General features: G+C 33.5%; 1 protein-coding gene across 3 annotated transcripts in view; it reads right to left on the reverse strand.

Annotated features, from left to right (window-relative positions):
- Window positions 1-20,764, reverse strand: part of CWC27 (CWC27 spliceosome associated cyclophilin) — a 182,972-nt gene that overhangs the window by 77,220 nt on the left and 84,988 nt on the right. For all 3 annotated transcript variants that reach the window (XM_081053636.1, XM_081053635.1, XM_081053637.1), the window contains exon 12: window positions 9,668-9,768. In XM_081053636.1, the coding sequence (XP_080909762.1) occupies window positions 9,668-9,768 (101 nt within the window). The remainder of the gene's footprint in view (window positions 1-9,667; window positions 9,769-20,764) is intronic.

Here is a 20,764-nt window from a genome sequence, read left to right on the forward strand (position 1 = left end):
CTTCAGCAGTGGTGGCTAAGCCTGCAGTTCTAGAATGCACAGTAGCAGCAGCAAAGACTGGGCTCGCAACTCTGCCACTACCCCCGTTACTACCCTAGAACAGGAAAAGGACAGCAGCAGCATCAGTGTCGTGATTCTAGTTCCCTCCCCTAGCTGCAGAGGTTCCACACCACCAGAGAGCCCCATAGCAGAAGTAGAAAAGGTACATGATACTTCTGCCTCCTGGCCATAGCAGCGCCAGCAGCCATAGGGAACTGGGCAGCAGCAGATGTGGTGCTTATAACTTAGGTTTTCCCAATACCCTGCCATCTGATCTACCACCCACCACAGCAAAGTTGCCCAAGATCCAGATAACCCCAGATGCAGCGGGGACACACGCCATCCCTGTAGCTCTGGTGCCAATACCTGAGACCATGGTGACATTGCCAGCAGCAAGGCACCAGCGAAGCGACCCTGAAGGCACAACAGCAATGAAGAAGGCACCTATGACACTACTGGCAGACGTGGTAGAAGGTGGAAAAGTGCTGGCTCTCAAATATAACTGAGTCAGCTCAGGTAAGAGAAACCAAAAACTTGTGCTATAGCAAGTACCACCTACTAGGGGTGGGGAAGGTACGGTGAGAAAGGCATCTCATTATAAACCTGCTGAACTGCTAAAGTTAAAACAACACTGTACCTAAATAAGAAAATTGTTCCTACTTCAAATGCACCAGCAGAGAAAAACCCATCAAGCACCATGAATAATCACAATAACAGGGTATCACAAAAATAAAGTGACAGTTCTCCAGAAACCAAACTCAAAATCACAGAAGATTGTGATCTAAATGATAGAGAATTCAAAGCAGTTGTCAGAAAGAAACTCAACAAAATAAAACACAACTCAAAAAGTCAGTTCAATGAGTTCAGGAATAAAATTAATAAACAGACACAGTACTTTACCAAAAAGATTGAAACTCCAAAAAAGAACCAAATAGAAATTCCGGAGCTAAATAACTCAATAAATGAGATTAAGAATGCATTGAAAATCACTGGAAACAGAGCAGACCACATGAAAGAGAGAATTAGTGAACAAAATGAAGATAGAAATCTAGAATTGAATCAGGTGAAAGAGGAGGGAGAAGTAAAAATATATTTTAAACAGAAGAACTCTACTAGAACTATCTGCCTCCATTAGAAAGGGAAACATAAGGATAATGGGTATTCCAGAAGGAGCAGAGAGGGAGAAGGGAACAGAGAGCTTATTTAAAGATATAATACATGAGAACTTCAAAAAACTGAGCTGGACATTCAAGTACAAGAACCTAGTAGAACACTTAGTTATCTCAATGTAAAAAGACTATTTCCAAGATACTTTGTATTATAAACATAAAGAGGGAAATCCATTGAGAAGACATAACGTTTATTAATATATATATGCACTCATCTTAGGAGCACCAAAATATATAAAGCAATTATTAACAGACCAAAAGAGAGAATGTGAAAGCAAATCAATAACAGTAGGAGGCTTTAACCCACCCAATGAATGGATCATCCAAACAAAAAGTCAACAAGGAAACACTGACCTTAAATAACACATTAGATGACATGGAGTTAATAAATATATACATGATATTCCATCCAAAAGCAACAGGATATATATTCTTCTCAAATGCACATGGAACCTTGTCAAGGATAGATCATATGTGGGGACACAAAACAAGTCTCAATAAATTTAAAAAGATTGAAATTACATCAACCATCTTTTCCAATCATAATAGTATAGAACTAAACTACAAGAAAGCTGAAAAAAATCACATAAATGCGGAGATTAAACAACATGTTACTGAACAACTATTAGATCAACAAACAAACAAAGACATTTAAAAATACATGGAGACAAATGAAAATGAAAATATGACAAACTCAAATCTTTGGGACCCAACAAAAGCATTTCTAAGAGGGAAGTTTATAGCAATACAGGCCTACCGCAAGAAGTAAGAAAAGTCTCAAATAAACACTCTAACCTTATACCTTAAGGAACTAGAAAAAGAACAAATAAAGCCCAAAGTCAGTTGAAGGAAGGAAATGATAAAAATCAGAGAACTAAATGAAATAGAGATAAAAAAGACAATAGAAAAAATTAATGAAAGGAAGATCTGGTTCTTTGAAAACATAAAGTGAACATTTACTAGATTCACTAAGAAAAAAGAAGAGAAGATTCAAATAAATAAAATCAGAAATGAAGAAGTTATAGCAAATGTGACAGAAATACAAAGGATCATAAGAGAATACTATGAAAGGCTATATGCTCCAAATTGGAAAAATCTAGATGAAATAGATAAATCCTTACAATTATACAACTTTCCTAGACTGAATCATGAAGAAATAGGAAATCTGAATATATCTATCACTAATAAGGAAATTGAAATAGTAATTGAAAACATCCCAAAAAACAGAAGTCCAGGACCAGATGGCTTCACTAGTGAATTCTATGACACATTCAAAGATTTAATACGTACTCTTCTCAAAATATTCGAAAAAACTGAAGGGGAGGGAACACTTTCTAACTCATTTTATGAGGTGAACACTACCTTGATACCAAAACCAGGCAAGTACAACACACACACACACACACACACACACACACACACAATTACAGGCCAATATTTCTGATGACCATAGATGCAAAAATCCTCAACAAAATATTAGTAAACTAAATATAATACATTAGAAGCATCATACACCATGATCAAGTGGGATTTATTCCTGAAATACAAAGATGATCAAATCAATCACAATGATACACTACATTAAAAGAATGAAGGTTAAAAATCATATGATCACTTTCAATAGATACAGAAAAAAGCATTTGACAAGATTCAACACCCATTTATGATAAAACTCTCAATAAAATGAGTATAGTTGAAAAGTACCTCAATGTAATAAAGGCCACATGTGACAAACCAACAGCTAACATCATACTCAACAGTGGAAAAACTGAAAGCTTTTCCTCTAAGATCAAGACCAAGACAAGGATGCCTACTCTCACTACTTCCATTCAACATAGCTTTGGAAGTCCTAGCCAGAAAAATTAAGCAAGAAAACAAAATAAATGGTACCCAAACTGGAAAGGAAGAAGTAAAATTCATGATTTGTGAATGACATAATTTTGTATATAGAAGACCGTAAAGACCTCAGCATAAAACTAATACACAAATGTAGTAAAGTTGCAGGGTACAAAAATCAATATACAAAAATCTTTTGCATTTCTATACACTAACAATGAACTATCAGAAATAGAAATGGAGAAAACAATTCTATTTACAATAACAACAAAAAGAATAAGATACCTAGGAATAAATTTAATGAAGATGCTGAAACAACTGTATGTTGGAAACAAGACATTGTTAAAAGAAATTGAAGAAGACACAAAGAAATGGAAAGATATTCAATGTTCATGGATTGGAAGAATTAAAATTATCAAAATGTCCATATTACACATCAATCTACAGAGTCAATGCAATCCCTATTAAAATCCCAATGTCATTTTTCAAAGAAATAGAACAAAAAAATTATAAAACTAGTATGAAACCATACAAGATTCCAAATAACCAAAGCAATTCTGAGAAAACAAAGCCAGAGGTATTACCCTCCCTGATTTCAGACTGCACTACAAAGCTATAGTAATTAAAACAGTATGGTATTGGCCGAAAAACAGATGTACAGATCAATGGAACACATTGAGAACCCAGAAATAAACCCACACATATATACGAGTAGACAACTAATTTACAACAAAGGAGCCAAGAATACAAAATGGAGAAAGGGAAGTCTCTGCAACAAATGGTGCTGGGAAAACTGCACAGCCACATGCAAAAGAATGAAAATAGAGCACTATCTTATACCATCCATACACAAAAATTAACTCCAAATGGATTAAAGACTTGAATATAAGACCTGAAACCATGAAATACATACAACAAAACACAGGCGCTAAACTCCTAGACATCTGTCATAGTAACGTTTTTGGGATTTGTTGCCACTGACAAGAGAAACAAAACAAAAATAAACAAATGGGACTATATCAAACTAAAATACTTCTGCACAGTAAAGGAAACTATCAACATTACAAAAAGCCAACCAACTGAATGAAGAAGATATTCGCAAATGATATTTCTGATAAGGGGTTAATGTAAAAAAACACAAAAACTCATATAACTGAACAACAACAAAAAACAAATAAACAATCTGATTAAAGAGTGGGCAGAGGATCTGAATAGACTTTTTTTTTTCTAGAGAAGACATACAGATGGCCAACAAGCACATGAAAAGATGTTCAACATCACTAATTATTAGGGAAATGCAGATCAAAAGCACAATAAGAGATCACCTCTCATTTGTTAGAATGGCTATTATCAAAAACACAAGAAATAACAAGTGTTGAAGAAGATGTAGAGAAAACAGAATCCTCATACACTGCTGGTGGGATTGTAAATTGGTGCAGTCACCATGGAAAACAGTATGGAGGTTCCTCAAAAAATTAAGAATAGAATCATCATATGATCCAGTTATTCCATTTCTGGGTATTTATCTGAAGAATATAAAAATGCTAATTTGAAAAGATATACACACCCCTAAATTCATTGCAGCATGATTTATAATAGCCAAGACATGGAAGCAAACTAAGTGTCCGTGGATGAATAAATGGTTAAAGAAGAGGTCATAAATATATTCAATGAAATACTACTCAGCTTTAAAACAAGATGAAATATTCCCATTTGTGACACCATGGATATACTTTGAGGGTATTATGCTAAGTGAAATAATTCAGATAGAAAAGGACAAAAATCATATGATTTTTGCACACATGTGTAATATAACACAAAACAAAAAAATAAAACAAAAACAAACTCATACATATGGACAAAAGATTGGTGGTTATGGAGTCAGGGAGGGCAAAATGAGTCAAAAGGGTCAAATGTATGGTGATGAGCACCCTGTGTATACAGGTATCAAATTATAATGTTGTACATCTGAAACTTATATAAAATACCCATGGCACTAGAACCACAATCAGGTAATATCAAATTGCAATGTATTTAGGATTGTTCAATTGTATGGAACCCAAAGTATTTATTAATATAAAACAACAGTCTCTCCTTCAAATGATTTTTAATTATTTTATTTTGTCATAATGGAACTGAAGGAATTAATAAAAATACAGTAAAACATTAAAAACAGGAATAGCAGATCTTATTTATCTTTACATTTACGATAGAGGGGTTCTGATTTTAAAATAACTTGCCTAAGTTGACAGAATAGATTTAGGAGAGTTCTATATTCTATTCTTAGAATATAAATTCCTAATTATCTCTACAAATTTGACATAAGTATCCAGCTCAGGAAATTGGGTAAAACTATAAAACCAAAGGGATATTACTCCGTGATCAAAGGTGATTTCCTAAGATAACAGAAGCCCTGAAGAAACTATCATGCCTATTAGACATATGGATAAATGCGAGACCTTCATTCACACAAGGACAAAACTAGGTACACTGATGCATGGACACGAGAAAGCAAAGTTTTCTTGTTCTTAAGGGTTTCTTCCCATGTTTTTAATTCGAGGATGATACGTTAAATTCTAAAACAAAGTGTCAATGCTCAGCAAGTATTAGACTTGCCAGATGAATTCACAAAACCAGCAAACACTACTACTGTAGTTTTATTTGAGAATGTGTACAAGACCACACACATACACCTTTTAAGAAAATGTGATTATAGAAGGCAATTGTGAGAATGCATGAAAGTTTATTTTGAGATTTTAATTTGTCATACTTATATGTACCCATATGGCTTATAGGCTTTGACTGCGATGAACACAGTATTAAAATTCTTATTTTCAATTTGTAGGATTTGGATAGGAAACAAAACGGAACAATGATAGCTATATTTTTCTCTTACAAATTTAAAATTATTATTTTTATATAGCAATGTAAATTTATTTAAGGTTTTCGCATTATCTAATTTACTTCTTAAAAGAAACGTGAGGGGTGCACAAGGTATTTTATGATAAGAAAACTGAGTAACAAAGGCTTAAATAACTTCACTGTCAGTAACTGGAATTAAGAGTCTTAATACTTTCTTGTTTATTTTTTGAGAAAATATAATGTAATATTCTAAAGCATTCTTATGATTATTAGTGTTATATGTAACAAACAGCGAGTATTACTATCAAATTACTATTAAAATAACAAAATTAATGTATTTTCAGTTTTCTTTTTATTAGCTGATGGGTATATGCATCCTGATGAAAATTCATATGAAGATAGGTCAACATTACGCAATTTACTACACACCAAAATACCTACAAGGCTTGTTTTAATATCGATTCTATTTCTAAGTTTATTGGCATATTAAATTGCTAGATACAGCATATGATGTTCAAAAGACCAAATCATTCACAGTTGCCATAATACTCAGATAATTTAGTCTTGGACTAAAAGGAAATGCTTTAGAAAAGCCTGATATGTAGCCATATAGCCCAATCAAGAAATCTTTCCTGAATAAGTTCAGGAAGGTATTCGGCTCAACTGATGCATGAAGTTATAGAGCCATGGTCAAATGACACTGTCCAAATTCTTTTCATGTGATAATCTTACTATGCAAATGCATACGAGAACCTTTGGATCTGTTCCCAGAGTTTACATAGCTCTAACCTTGGAATATCTGGTGGCTGAGAAGATAAGCTAAGTTCTGACATACATTCAAGGATGCCTAAAATTCTACTTTGTTTCCCTAATGCTCTGCAGTGAGATGGCTCACAGCATAGTTTTTAATCATGGGGAAAGAAGCACTACTACACTGGAAAACTGCATAGGAACATGTGAATATCAAATAAAATGTTGAATATCAAATAAAATGTGAATATGAAATAAATGTAGTGTTTACTGAAATTCACAAATTTTTGACATGAAATAATTTTCTATTATCTTATAAGCAATACTTGCCAATTTTAAAAGATAAAAGTAGTAAGTTTAGAAGAAATACAATCCCAGTAAAAAGGTAATCCATCATGTATCATAGTTAGGGGCTAAAAACGAATTTTGTTAACCATTCTAAGATAGTGATAATACAATATTGCTCCTAATAACACTCTTAAAAATATTAGAATCAGAATAAAATGGACAACTTAAGTGTCCACATCTTGGTTTCTAAATACAAACTCCAATAAGAGGAACCAGAGTTCCTTGGACAAGCAGTTGATTCCAAATGTGAAGAAAGCAAAACACAAGATTAACCTGGAGCATCTTGTGCCATAAAGTAAGAAAGTATTCAGAGGATGGGGGCAAGATGAAAGAACACAGAAGCCAACCTGAAAAAGCTACTAGGGGCCAACAATGGTATTATTTGAACAACAAAATAAATAATGACAATTTGGGATTATAACACATAGAATAAAAGAAATACATATTGACATAAATAAGTACATACCTAAATAACAGAAGAGAGAGCCCTTTCTTACAGAATAATTCCAAGCAACAAAAGTAACAGGAATTAGGGAAACAGAGAATCATCATTAGAACACCACAGTAAATAACTAGACTATAGGCCTGGTCCATCCATGGATGCTAAAATTAGTGGGGAGAAGCTTAAAAATAAACAGAATACTTATGTAGTATCAAAGTATCTTCCCCAAAAGATTTATAATCTCAAAAGGAAAAAGAGTAATTTTATAGCATTAAAATTCAGCAGATACTACTTTAAGCACCAGTAAAAACACAGTAGACATCTTGCTAACTCTTATATAATGCATTAGGATGGACATATCACTTATGTGGCAATCTTGCCAAGAAATGCATAGCCTCAATCTAATCACAAAAGGATATCAGACAAACTCAAAGTGAGATATTTTACAAAACATCTAACCAGAACTCTTCAAAGTATCAGGTTATGAAAGAAAAGAAAAGACTGAGGAATTGTCACAGATCAGACGAGAACAAGGAGACATGCTAACAAAATGCGATACAGAATTCTGGATGGAATCACAGGACAGAGAAAGCACAATTAGTGAGAAAACCAGTAAAATTCTAATAAGGTCTGCAGTTCATTAATAGTATGGTATCAACATTAATTGCTTGGTTTTAATCATTGTACTATGGTTATACAAGGCTTTAACATTAAAAGTATAAGGGAACTCTATTATTTTTGCAACTTCTCTGTAAGGCTAAGGCTTTAACATTAAAAGTATAAGGGAACTCTATTATTTTTGCAACTTCTCTGTAAGGCTAAAATTATTTCAAAATAAAACAATCAATAATAAATAAATAAACTGGCTCATTCTGAGATTAGAAGAAAAATGATAGCAACCATATGACCCAATTATTTTGGAAACTAGCTTTAACTTTCTCTAAGTTATTCAGACTTAGAGAATATCCAGGTATTACTAGATGACATAAGGGAGATTAAATTCAGAAAAGTAATTACTAACATAATTCTCTTTGCAGTCATGGCAAAAAGAAAAAAAACAAAAGCAAAAAAAGATTTTAACACGGCCAACTTTCACATAAATAGACTGAAATAAGCTCCATAAGAATCTTTTTTTGTGTGTGTTACGAAATCATTCTTTAAGGTTCAAATCTTTCTTCACCTAATTGTATGTAATATTTCAAAAGCAGATAAACACAGCACTGTTTATGTCTAATATAGGCCTTAACCATACAGCACTATTACAGTAATTATCAATTTGCAATTCTCTCACTCCTACTAGATTATGAACTATGAAAGCAAGAAATATCCAGCCATCTATTGCCAACTTCACGTTTCTAGTTCAGCATGGTTCTTAAGACATGGGGTACTAACAATCATTAGCTCAAAATGATAAAGAAAGTAAGTAAAAGAGCTCTCTAGTAAAAGGGAATTATTTTCATATATTTAAAATGCTTTTAATTATAAGAAACAATCCCCATGTAATTTACGATTATAAAAAGGAAATCAATTTGAGAGTTCTAATCTGCTATTTGGAAATTGAATATTATATGCTTTAGAGCTAAAACAGTTTTAAACTAAAGATCTTCAGTGAAATAGCTTTTTTGAAGCTTCTAGCTTTATAAAAATCATAGGGAATAAGGAACATATTTAACCTGTATAAAAAAGCAGTGTATAATTTTGAGCAGCTTTTGATCAATTTTATCAATATTTTAGATTTTCTGTATCTAAACATAAGGGTCAAATAAAAACAAAAAAAATTAGTTTGCATTTAGTACTATTCAAACCAATGCACAAATATTTACACAACTCTCAAACATAGGCCTAAATACTTTTCTTAGAAGTTTTAAAGGGTATGTATGCAACATAAAAAATAAATATTCCACTCTGTGCATGTCTAGATATATAGTATGGCAACATTTAAGTTTTGCCTGATGTCAAGTAAATTTTTTTTTTTTTTAACTTTAGGAGTAAAAGTTATTATTATGTTTGATTGAATTTATTTCTCAGACAAAAGTCCTATGTGGAAATTTATTTTATTGGCTCACTGTCCAAAGAAAGTATTTTTCTTTTTTTTTTTTTAAAGCAAAATTCAACTTAGGAAGGAAGGAGGCGGGAAAAAGGAGGAAAGAAGGCAAGAAGAGGGGAGGGTGAGAAGAAGAGAAGTACCATGTAAAAATATAAGCCTGATAAATGCCCTTACCTTCACTTCTTTCTTCTGCTTGTTTTGCTGAATTTTCTTTTTTTTGTTTTGCTGCTAAGAGTTCCCGCTTTAATTGCCTTGCTTCTTTTCTGAGCTCTTCACTACAAAGCAAAAACAACCATATCACATTAGTACATAATATACTGAGAGAAAGATGTTTAGCAAAAGCAACTAAATCTGGTTTTCAGGTACACTAAATCTCTGAGAAAAACAAAATGAATAATGTAATTCATTTTGCTTCTATGTATGTATACTTGTGGTATGAAAACATACTTAAAGAATATTTTGAAAGTTATAATTTTTCATATCAAACAGAAGTAGATAAGTGATAAATGACCCATTGTTCTCCCTCTAATTTACTTGCAAATCTAACATTCTAGTTTCAGTTTATTAATTCATGTAGATCCAAATCAAAACAAAAATTTTACTATAAGTATTATTTAATATGTACTAAACCTGGGCATACACAAAAAGATTTGGCTTCAAAACTTGGTGAATTTTTGTGTCAACTGACACAAAAAACTACCATTTATTAAGCAATTATTATGAGCTTGGTGCGGTGCTAAATTTTTTATAAACTCAATTTTTTTAAACTCAATTTTTAACCCATTTAATACCACAATTTTGCAAATAATTTCCTCTTCTGTGAAACCTACCAGACTGACATATTCTGATGATGAATATAATCATATATTAAGGGCAAACTGAAATGCAAAATGTTGACTTCAGGACAAGCCACTAATTAAGTGACTAGTTTCTACAAGTCAGTTTCAGGACAGGAGATATAAATTCATGCCTTGGAAAAAAGGGTTACCTACCAATATCATGACCTCTTAGGGTCATTTGTGAATAGTCAACACTATGCATTTTATCTCTGTGAACGTCAAGCATCCACTCTATTTTCAACAAAAGCTAGAGTGGATCACAGAAACAGAACACTATAGCCAAAGCAGACGTGTCATTCTGGAAAAGACACCCATGCCAAGGTTTAATCTTAAGAGTCTAAAATAGTTTTATACTGATTCCACCTTTAAAGCTTCCTGCTGATCTCCAAATCTCTTGTTTTCTTTTCACCACTGTCCTATAATAGAATCACCAAACGGATAGGTTTTACATTGTATATGGCTCAGTTCTCTTTTCCTCCTTCCCACATCAAACATACACAGCCAGCTTATGTTTTGTATCTGCTTGGCCTCCATGATTCTGAATTCTCAAACTTCTCTCTGATCAACATCTTCAACCTTTTCAGCTTTCTCTGTCTTTCATTCCTATGGAACCTGTGCTCAGTCTTATAATAATGAAAGCCAACTCCTTAACCGTAGTTCAGGGTGCACTGGCCCTATTCTAACTCCAGTTAGTTCTCTATCCATTCTGGATGTTATGGTCAGCCATTTTACTGATGTCCTCAACTGCACCCTTAATTTTCTTGACTTGTTTGTCCATATGGATACATCATAGTCGCCTAGAAGAACTTGTTAAAATATGTCCCAGAAAACAAACCTCCAGCGAATATGATTTCTTTAAATGTTGGACGTTGCCTGGGAATTTGCTCTTATGACCAATTCCTCAGGTGATTCTATTATGAACTCAGGTTTGGAACCCAATGCATTATGACCTTGCTATAGAAATTATCTTCTTTCTTACAACTTCAAGTAGTTCTACTTCAAAGATTCTTTTTTTAGCCAACAAACATGCTCAAATTTCCCCGTACTCTGCTCAATCAAGTGGTTATTATCTTCCCCAGGGACTCCCGGCCTGAAAGAAGAGTTTATAATATACAACCTACTTCATCAACCTCTAACTTCTTAATCTCTTGCAATCTATCCTTCTTATACGCTACTGAGACTGCTTCTGTATCGACCAAATTCAGTGGCCTTTTCTCAGTCCTCTTCTTCCTCTTTGGCTTCTCTATCATTCAACATTAACCATTTCATCCTTCTTGAAATTCTATCCTAATCAGACTTAGTTACCACTTTAGAGCCTTGATTTTCCAGTTCTCCTAGTTACTCTTTCTCTTCTCATCTTATAATTGTTGGCATTTTTCTTGTTCCTATACCCTTTACACTGGCATTTTTATCTAATTTCATAACATCAGCTATCACCTTTACACAGGTTATTTCCAAATCCAGATGTTTTGCCCTGATTTTGGTCTTAACATTGCTGTTATAAATATTCGTATACATTAGTGCTACTCAACAGAAATATAAAGGCAACTTTAAGTTTTCTAGCAGCCACATTTAAAAAATGGTAAAAGAAATAGATCAAATTAATTTAACATATTTCGTTGAACTCAATAACTCAGTATATCCAAAATAGTTTTTCAATATAAAAATATTACTATGATATTTTACATTCAGTTTTTGTACTAATCTTCGAATTCCGGTGTGTATTTATACATCTCAATTCAAACTATCCACATTTCCAGGGCCCAGATCGAGATGGACAGCAGAGGCTACATGTCTCAGTGATCACAAACACTCTATGTGCAAACTTGAAGTCATTTCCTTCCTGCCTAAATCTGTTCCTTCTTCTGATGTCCCTATTGGATCGTGGAATCATTTTCCGTCTAATGACCAGAGTTTAAACTTCCTGTGGTACTCTTCTATCGCCCTTTCACTGAATCACTATAGAAGGACATCACTTTCCAGTCTCTCTCACATATAACTGCTCTTCTTAACTTTGACCACCGATGCCTAGTTTTGGTTCTCATTATGTACTTCTCAGACGAATGTAATCACTTCCTATTCCCTGAGCTCAGGGAATAGCAACCACATTTGCTCTGTCCACTAAATACCCTTATCTTTTTATTATACTGATTTACAAAATTTTTACTTTGGCAAGTAATTCAGAAATTTTAGATATTTTCTGAAGACTAAGGTCTTGGAGGGGATGATTATTTTGAAAGTTGAAAAGGAAATGCTGCATGATGACGCTTGAACAAATTTGTTATAAGAGTAACTTTAAGTATGTGAAGAATGAGAGGCAATGAAAGTATATATTATTGTAGAGGCAGTAGAGCACAGTTATTAAAAGGATTAACTTTGGATTCAGAAAGTACCAATTTAAAGCCAACTCCATCACTTATTATCTGGGTGATTTAAGAACAATTACTTAACTTCTCTGAGACTAAGTTTCCTTAAGTATAAAATCAGGGTAAGATACTTAAAATATTGGGCACTCAATACACATTCAAAAAACGGAAGCCATTATTATTTAGGTCATATGTTCAAAATAGGAGTACAATTAAGGGCTATTTGTCATTAGAGATATTTATTATGCTATTTATTATAAATGTATGCCACCTCTATTACATTTGGAGATCAGCTAGATTCGTTATCTTTTGAAAAGGAAAATGAGTGCATAATGTTAGCTTCTAAAAATCTATCCTTAAATAGTCAAATACCTAGATATGCTACTGAAGTAGCCATAGTAATATACAAAATGAACCATGATGAATAAAAACTCGAAAAAGACTAAGTGAGATAGAGAGGGGTGTCTGTCTATACAGATTATTAAAATGTGCTTCCTTAGTCTGAATACTTCAAGTGATTAAGGATTTACAACACTGTCAAAATCTTTCAGAGTATTCAAACACCATTTGTCAGTACTTGTGGAATCCATAACTCTTGGAATGAAGTGTAAGTTCTTAGAATAGTCTTTAGATCACAGTTTAGTTTTATGGTTCCCAATTTTATATTCTCTGGAATATAATCTTATCCATTGACACTAGAATATATTTAAATCTGATATGATGAGAATGAAAATTGTAAGCCTGGAACATACCACTTACAAAGCAAGCATACAAACTATGGGCTTGCTTTAGAGTCCCGGTAACATAATGAAAAGCAGTAACAGCCATGACAAAGAAATGACTAAAGCATTTTCAAATTCAGAGAAGGAAAGATTATCACAGGCTAAATAAGGGATGGCTTCAGAGAAGAGGCATTTAACTGGACCCTGACAGATGAGTAGGAGTTAGCATGTGGAGACACAGTGAAGAAGCATCTAAGTAAGTAGTGTGTCTAAACCAAGAACAGAGAGTAGGGAAAATATAGGTGCATGTTAAAATATTATGCTAAAGCATCTGTTTTAAAAAGCGGTGGCGGGGCTGGTAACAAAAGATAGCATGAGGAAGAGAATGTGGGGCAAAGTCTAAATGCCAAGCATTTGTGAGTGGCCAGGTAAGAACATTTTCCGCCAATTTTTCCACACCTGTAAGCTTCCAAATTTTTTTTTACAACCTATTTCTGAACTGCTCTTATAGTCATCATTTACCCACTATCCACCTATTTTAATATCTTACTAGTAACCTGTACACCCTTTAAATTGCTATCGTCTAAGAAGTAACTTACAACCTCCTCATAAAAATTTCAGCAGGGTCCCTTTAGATCATAACTTAGTCCTTCAGAGGAATCCGACTTTGTCGACCACCTTACCTCTGACCCTTTGCTATCTCAGACATACTGCCACGGCAGCTCTCCTCCTTCCTTTTGACATCCTTTTTGTTTCCAGTGGGTTTACTTTCCACTTCTTGCTCCTCAAATATAGGTGCTTCTCAGTAGCCTAGTCTTAACCCCTTCTCTTTCTCTGTCTAGAAATTTCATACACGTTTAGGACTTCAATTCCATCTAAATGCAGTCAGTGTGTAAAATCAAGTATATAAAGAAGCCTGATGCTTTTTACATACTTCCACTTTCAAGCTTAAATTCACATTTCTAACTGCCAGATGGACACTTTCATTAGATATTCCATAAATGCATCAAATTTACAATTTTAAAAGTCAGATTGATCATTTTGGCTCTCAAAAACACCACTTTATTTCTATGTTTCCTGTATTTGGTAAAGCCACTAGAATGCTGGGTATCAGGCCCACTTCTGGTATCACTTCCTTACTTTTTACATCTGATAAGTAGTCACATCTTTCTTCCTTTACAAAGTCTCTTTCTTTCTTTGGTCAATGACAGCTCTCTGGGATTGACTATTACAACCGTCTCCTATGAGGTCTACATGCCTCTATTCTGAACTTCCTTCCATTCATTTTGCACACTTATGTCAAATCCTACACTTCTACTCCCCCGATCTTCATTACTCCCCAAATCCTACTGAATTGTGCCCTAATTTCTTTTCCAAGCATTTAAAGTCTCTCTCATGAGCTACCTTCCAACTACTTTTTCAACTTTATCTTCACATATCCTCTACAGTTACTCTAAATTTCAGCCAAAACATACTAATCATAATTACCTTGGCAAACTTTAAGCTTCAGCACACATACCCCTTTGTTCATGCCATTTCCATTACTTAAAATGGTCTTTCCTCCCTATTTCTGTCTACTAAAATCTTCCTAATTTTTCAAGACTTCATGGAGAAAGTGGCACTTTAGCACAGCCTTGGAACAAAGTTGTCAATCTCACTGAGACTTAGTTTTCTCATCTGTAAATTGTGGCTATGTTCAGCATACGAATTATAATAAGACTAATGTAAAGTTTAATAGTTAATATGAGTAAGAACACTAGCTCATGTCTAGAAAGCAGTTTTTTAGTGACAAAATATATTACTATCAACTCATGATTGTTAAATTACATAACCAATTTAAAGAATTTAAACAATAAATAAAAATCAATGATTTTAAGTAAAAATGATAATATGATACCAGGGGGCAGCTGGATGACTCAGTTGGTTAGAGCGCGAGCGATTCCCACTGGGCCAGTGAGCTGCGCCCTCCACAACTAGATTGAAGACAATGAGCTGCCACTGAGCTTCCAGAGGGGCGGCTGGATGGCTCAGTTGGTTGGAGCGCAAGCTCTCAACAACAAGGTTGCCGGTTCAATTCTCGCATGGGATGGTGGGCTGCGCCACTGGATGGTGAAAACGGCCACTGGACTTGGAGCTGAGCTGCGCCCTCCACAACTACACTGAAGGATAACTACTTGGAGCTGATGGGCCCTGGAGAAACACAATCTCCTCCAATATAATCCTCAATAATATTTATATTTAAAAAATGATACTAATTCCTATACTATTAAAGATATCTACTCTAATATTGTTGATGGATTGTTTTTTTCTTTTAAAAACTAACATTCATTCTAAAAGATTAAACAGAACATTTGGGTAAAAAGACAGAGATGTTAATCAGAAGACCTAGACCCAACATCATTATGTGGCCATGAGAGTGCAATTAAGCTTCCTTCTTTGCTTCAGTTTTCTCACCATCTAAGAATAGTCTGAGGAAGGTGTAAATTAATTATTTCTGAAATGCATAATCATAATTATAATATAAATACAAAATGTGAGTATACTCTGCAGATCGTTTTATTTCAATTCCTTTGGATTTATGATCTTAAAGCCCATTCATTATGTAAGGCAATGGTGAGATGCTGAATATAGCCATCTTCATCTTAGACACAAAGAAGTTGAAGTATAGAGATAGTAAAATATTTTTTTTCAATATTGCCCAAGTCAATGATGGAGTGGCAAACGTGATACAGACATCCCAATTCTTTAAGCAGTTTTTCACTGAATTTGCTAACTTACCCACTAAATGAAAAGTACATTTAGACATTTTTAAGCTGAACATGTTTTTATACAACTGAAGACACTATGAATAAGTGACTGCACAGGAAAGTTTTTACAACTACAGTATGTTTACAATTTTATCAGACTTTATATTACTTTATAAAAGTAGTTTAGAAATCTTGTAATTTTTTTAATTGTGCAGCTTTTCAACTTGATACTGAAGATTTAAAATGGTAATGACAAGTATCTTGCATAATTTTCAGTCAGTTTTTATTTTTTCCCAGATGCTTTTCTCATTTCCTCCCATTTCCAGGAATGTGCCTCAGGAAAATTTTGAGTTATATTTGTTCTTTTTTCTTATGGCATGAGAAATATTATCTTAATATAAAGGTGGTGAGCTCAAACACTGACCTTCTTTAATATTCACCTTCAAAAAAAAAAGTAAAGATGTTAAGACCTGAGTGTGTGATATGTTTTTGAAGAGAATTTAAATCTACAAAAAAGAATGAAACATGTATAAATTTCTTATATAATACAGTAAATGCATTTGCTCAGAGACCTAGTTAAGCAGGCTGACAGCTAAACACATGCCCATTAGAGATCATTGTTTATTGGACCATGGATGTAATCCTTGTAGTTAAATCCTGCTATTTCCCAACATCTGATAAGAATTCATAACACATGGAAATGATTGAAAACCAAACAGTACACCCTTCATGGTTTTTAGTCTATTGCTTTAATCACAAAGATACTCAATATGTTTGTAATGAAACAATAGTTTCGCTATTGATGAAATCATAAAATAGCTGTAATAAAAGCCCATCATAGGCATTAAAACTATCGATGTACGGCATGATTTTTAGACTTTGGTATCATCAGCAGTAGCAGGGATGCAGGTTTATCATATATCAGAAAGTATTAGAATATGCTGTAGTTTATACAAGAATTTTGAAAATGTTTGCATATATCCAGGAAATATCTAACCAAATTAAATCAGGGAAATCCATTGTATGTTCAAAGCTGTGTTCTACCTATTACTAGCAGTATGCCCTTAGACAATTACGGTAACCCATCTAAGTCTCAGTTCACCTTGAAATGAGAGTAATAATAAGGTTGCAAGAAGGAAATACAATTCCATGAAAATTACTTAGCATTCTTAACATGGTGCTTGGCCCAGAATGTGTACTCAACATTAGTTTGCTTCTATTATTATCGCCATCACTGTTCTCATCTCCACCACCAACAGTACTTCTATTCTTACTATCTACAGAATTAGTTACTGACAAAATGAGACCTCTGGCTAACTCAAAAGATTAAAAAGGAAAATTCTTCCATTTTCTCATTGATGCATAGATTTCAAAAGCTTATTGACATGTTTTTGCATTTGATACACCGCTTGGATTAAATACCAGAAGCTATGAAAATAAGAAATGTAACAGTTCAAAAAAACTAAAAATTACAAACTTATCATATCCTCATTCTGGTCAGTAATACCTGGAACTCAATTGCTTATATTCTTTCATTATAATCTATTTAAGAAGGTAAAAAATAAACAAGTCAACAACAACAACAACAACAACAAAATATATATATATATATACACACATATACTTACAAATTCTATGAAGGAGGCTAACAGGAACCTACATTAGTTTAGTCTAAGTGATCCTGGAAGGTATCTATTAGCAGATAAAATTTAATTTGAGTGATAATGTTCTACATTCCCTTTATAATATGCTAGATCAATATGTAAGAATAGAAAGACTATATACCTATCAGTAAGTACATTGCAATATAGAATGAAGGAGAAATCTGAATGTACCTGCATATAACTGCAGACTTACAATCTTACTCCTTTCATATGAAAGATCACATTTATTTTTAAATAAAAAGTTTAGACATCTGATGTAGATTGCTATTAATCTTTGTAAGATCTCTTTCAAATCTTATAAAATAGTATCATCTTTTCCATAATAGACTAAACAAGAATGGATACTGCATAAAATCATAAAATGTCCATGACAACAGTAGTTGATATTGCTATTCTGTCTAAACACCAAGTAAAAAGTTCAGTATCAAATATGTTATTACACAGCAAGAACTTGGCTTTGTCAATATTTCACAGAAGTGGAGCAAATTCGTTGTGGCAGAAATGCGGTCTTTAGCCATATGCCTCTTCCTCAATCCAACTTTATAAATGATATTAACTCAATATGAAAAACAAATGAGTTTTCCATTTCCAGTAAGGCAGTATACCAGGTAACCTGCAAACTCTCTTGCAATCAAACACCTAGAAATGTTGAATAAGTACATAAAAAAAACAAAAAAATAAAAAAAAACAAAAAACAAAAAACCCCAACAACCTTTAAATGCATAGCTTAGCTCACTAAAAACAAAGGGGTTTTAAAAAAAGGAGAGGACTGAAAATCAGAGCAAAAAGCACTGAAACTGTTACTGGGACACTCTGAGTTACTGGTGTTGGTAACCTAGGAACATGAGTTTTAACATGAGGTTTTAATCATGAGGATTAGGAGTTGGTATTCCTACACATAAAGCAAAGGATTCTCCACTCATTGGGAAAGTGGGAATAAACACATCTGTTTAAAAAAAACAAAGGAAGACCACAAAAAGTTTGTGTGCCTCAGGTTCATGCAAGTAAGTAAGCAGGCTCTCAAGCTAATGCATATTCTTAGGGTATCTAAGGAACATTTTTAGTTAAAATCACCAGTGATCTATAGCACTCCATCGCAACTGTTAGAACCAAAGGCAAATTCTATCAGAAGGAAGGTTAAATGTTTATCAAATTTAAACATACTGAGATCCAGATTTCACAGAACTCTGAAAAGTTCTAAAAAAAGAAAATAGCTCCCAACAAAGATATTTCATAATGTACAAGGAAACAAGGCATTATGGATGAGAACCAGGGGAACAACAATAACAGAACCTGACTCTCAAAACTTCAGATAATGCAAAAATAAAACAAGTATATTTATTAGATGGAGAGAATGAAAGAGAATAAACATTTGAATATAAGACCTACAATAACTGGAAAAATAATCAAAATAACTTTTAGAAGGGATAAATAGAATAGCTAGTTAAACTCAATGAAAATTTGAATAGCTGAAAAGAGTGTGAGTGAATTAGGAGATATATTGAAAGTATTCAAAACACAGGATACAAAACACAGAATGAAAAATCAACTACAGGAGGCTAAAATGTCACGGAAGACAAAGTAAGAAGGTCCACTACATGTATAAGTGGAATTGTAGAAAGAGAAAATAAGGAGACTGAGATTGAGAAAATAATGTCTGAGAATTTTCCAAAATTGATGAAAAGCAATTCAGGAAGCTCAATGAATCCAAGGAGGATAAATAAAAAGAAAATTTAAACAAAGACCTATCATACTGAAAATACAGAGCACTATAGACAAAGTGATCTCGAAACAACCACCATTAATTAATAAGGACAAATCATTTAAAATTAAGTTGACTTTTTTCTTTGACAGAGAAAGTAGATTGACATATTGTGAGAAGAAAACAATCAAGGACTTATTACAAAACAAGACATGAATGATGTCTTTCATTACAGCCATTAAAGCAAAGAACAAATAATGGGTGGGTGCTTAAACAAAAATGATTATGGATTAGTCCTAACTAAATTATTCAAGATTGCTAAATAACAGGTCAAAGTTAAGCTTGAGATTTATTTCTACTAAGATACTGTACACTAGGTCTCTACCCTTATTCTGGCATATGATGCTGCATTGAGTATAAAACAGAAGACAAAGCATTTATGAGTGTAGGTTATACGAATGGGATCAAGAGGTAGGAGGAGTAATAGCACCAGGATGAATGGAAAAGACTAAGGGGATTAAGATTACAGTACAATCAGTCAACACTGTGATGTGACTGCCAAACAAATGTGCATGGTCGTAGGTCTCATTAAGAGAAGTGTAGTACTCCCTATATGTATGTTACACTTTTTGTAATTGTCCCACAGTTTTAGATAGTCTGTTCTGTTTTGTTCAATCTTTGTTCTCTTGGTTTTTTGGTTTTCAAAGATTCTATCCTTTAGCTCAGTGATTTTTTTCCCCTCTCCATGTCCAGTCTACTAATAAGCTGTCAAAAGCGTTCTTTATTTCTCTTACAGTGTTTTTGATCGGTTACATTTCAATTTAGGTCTTTCTCAAAATTTTCATCTCTCTGTTTACATTGCCTGTTTTTTCATGCTGTCTACTTTATCCATTACAGTCCTTAGCATAGTATATTAATCATAGTTGTTTCAAATTCCCAGCCTGATAATTCTAAAATCCTTGCCATGTCTGGTTCTAATGCTTGTTCTGTCTCTTCAAATTATGTCCTTGCCTTTTGGCATGCCTTATAACTTTTTCTTGATAGCAAGACATGATGTATTGGGTAAAAGGAACTGCTGTAAATAGACCTTTAATAACGGGGTGGTGAGGTGTGGGGGAAGAGGACGCATCCTACAGTGATTGGGTCTGTGTCTTAGTGATTCTATGAATCCAGACTGTGAACCCCACCAGTGTTCCTCAGGTTGTTTTCTTCCCCACTTAGGTGGGAAGGG

This window comes from Rhinolophus hipposideros (assembly GCF_964194185.1).
Source record: "Rhinolophus hipposideros genome assembly, chromosome: 7".
NCBI lineage: Eukaryota > Metazoa > Chordata > Mammalia > Chiroptera > Rhinolophidae > Rhinolophus > Rhinolophus hipposideros.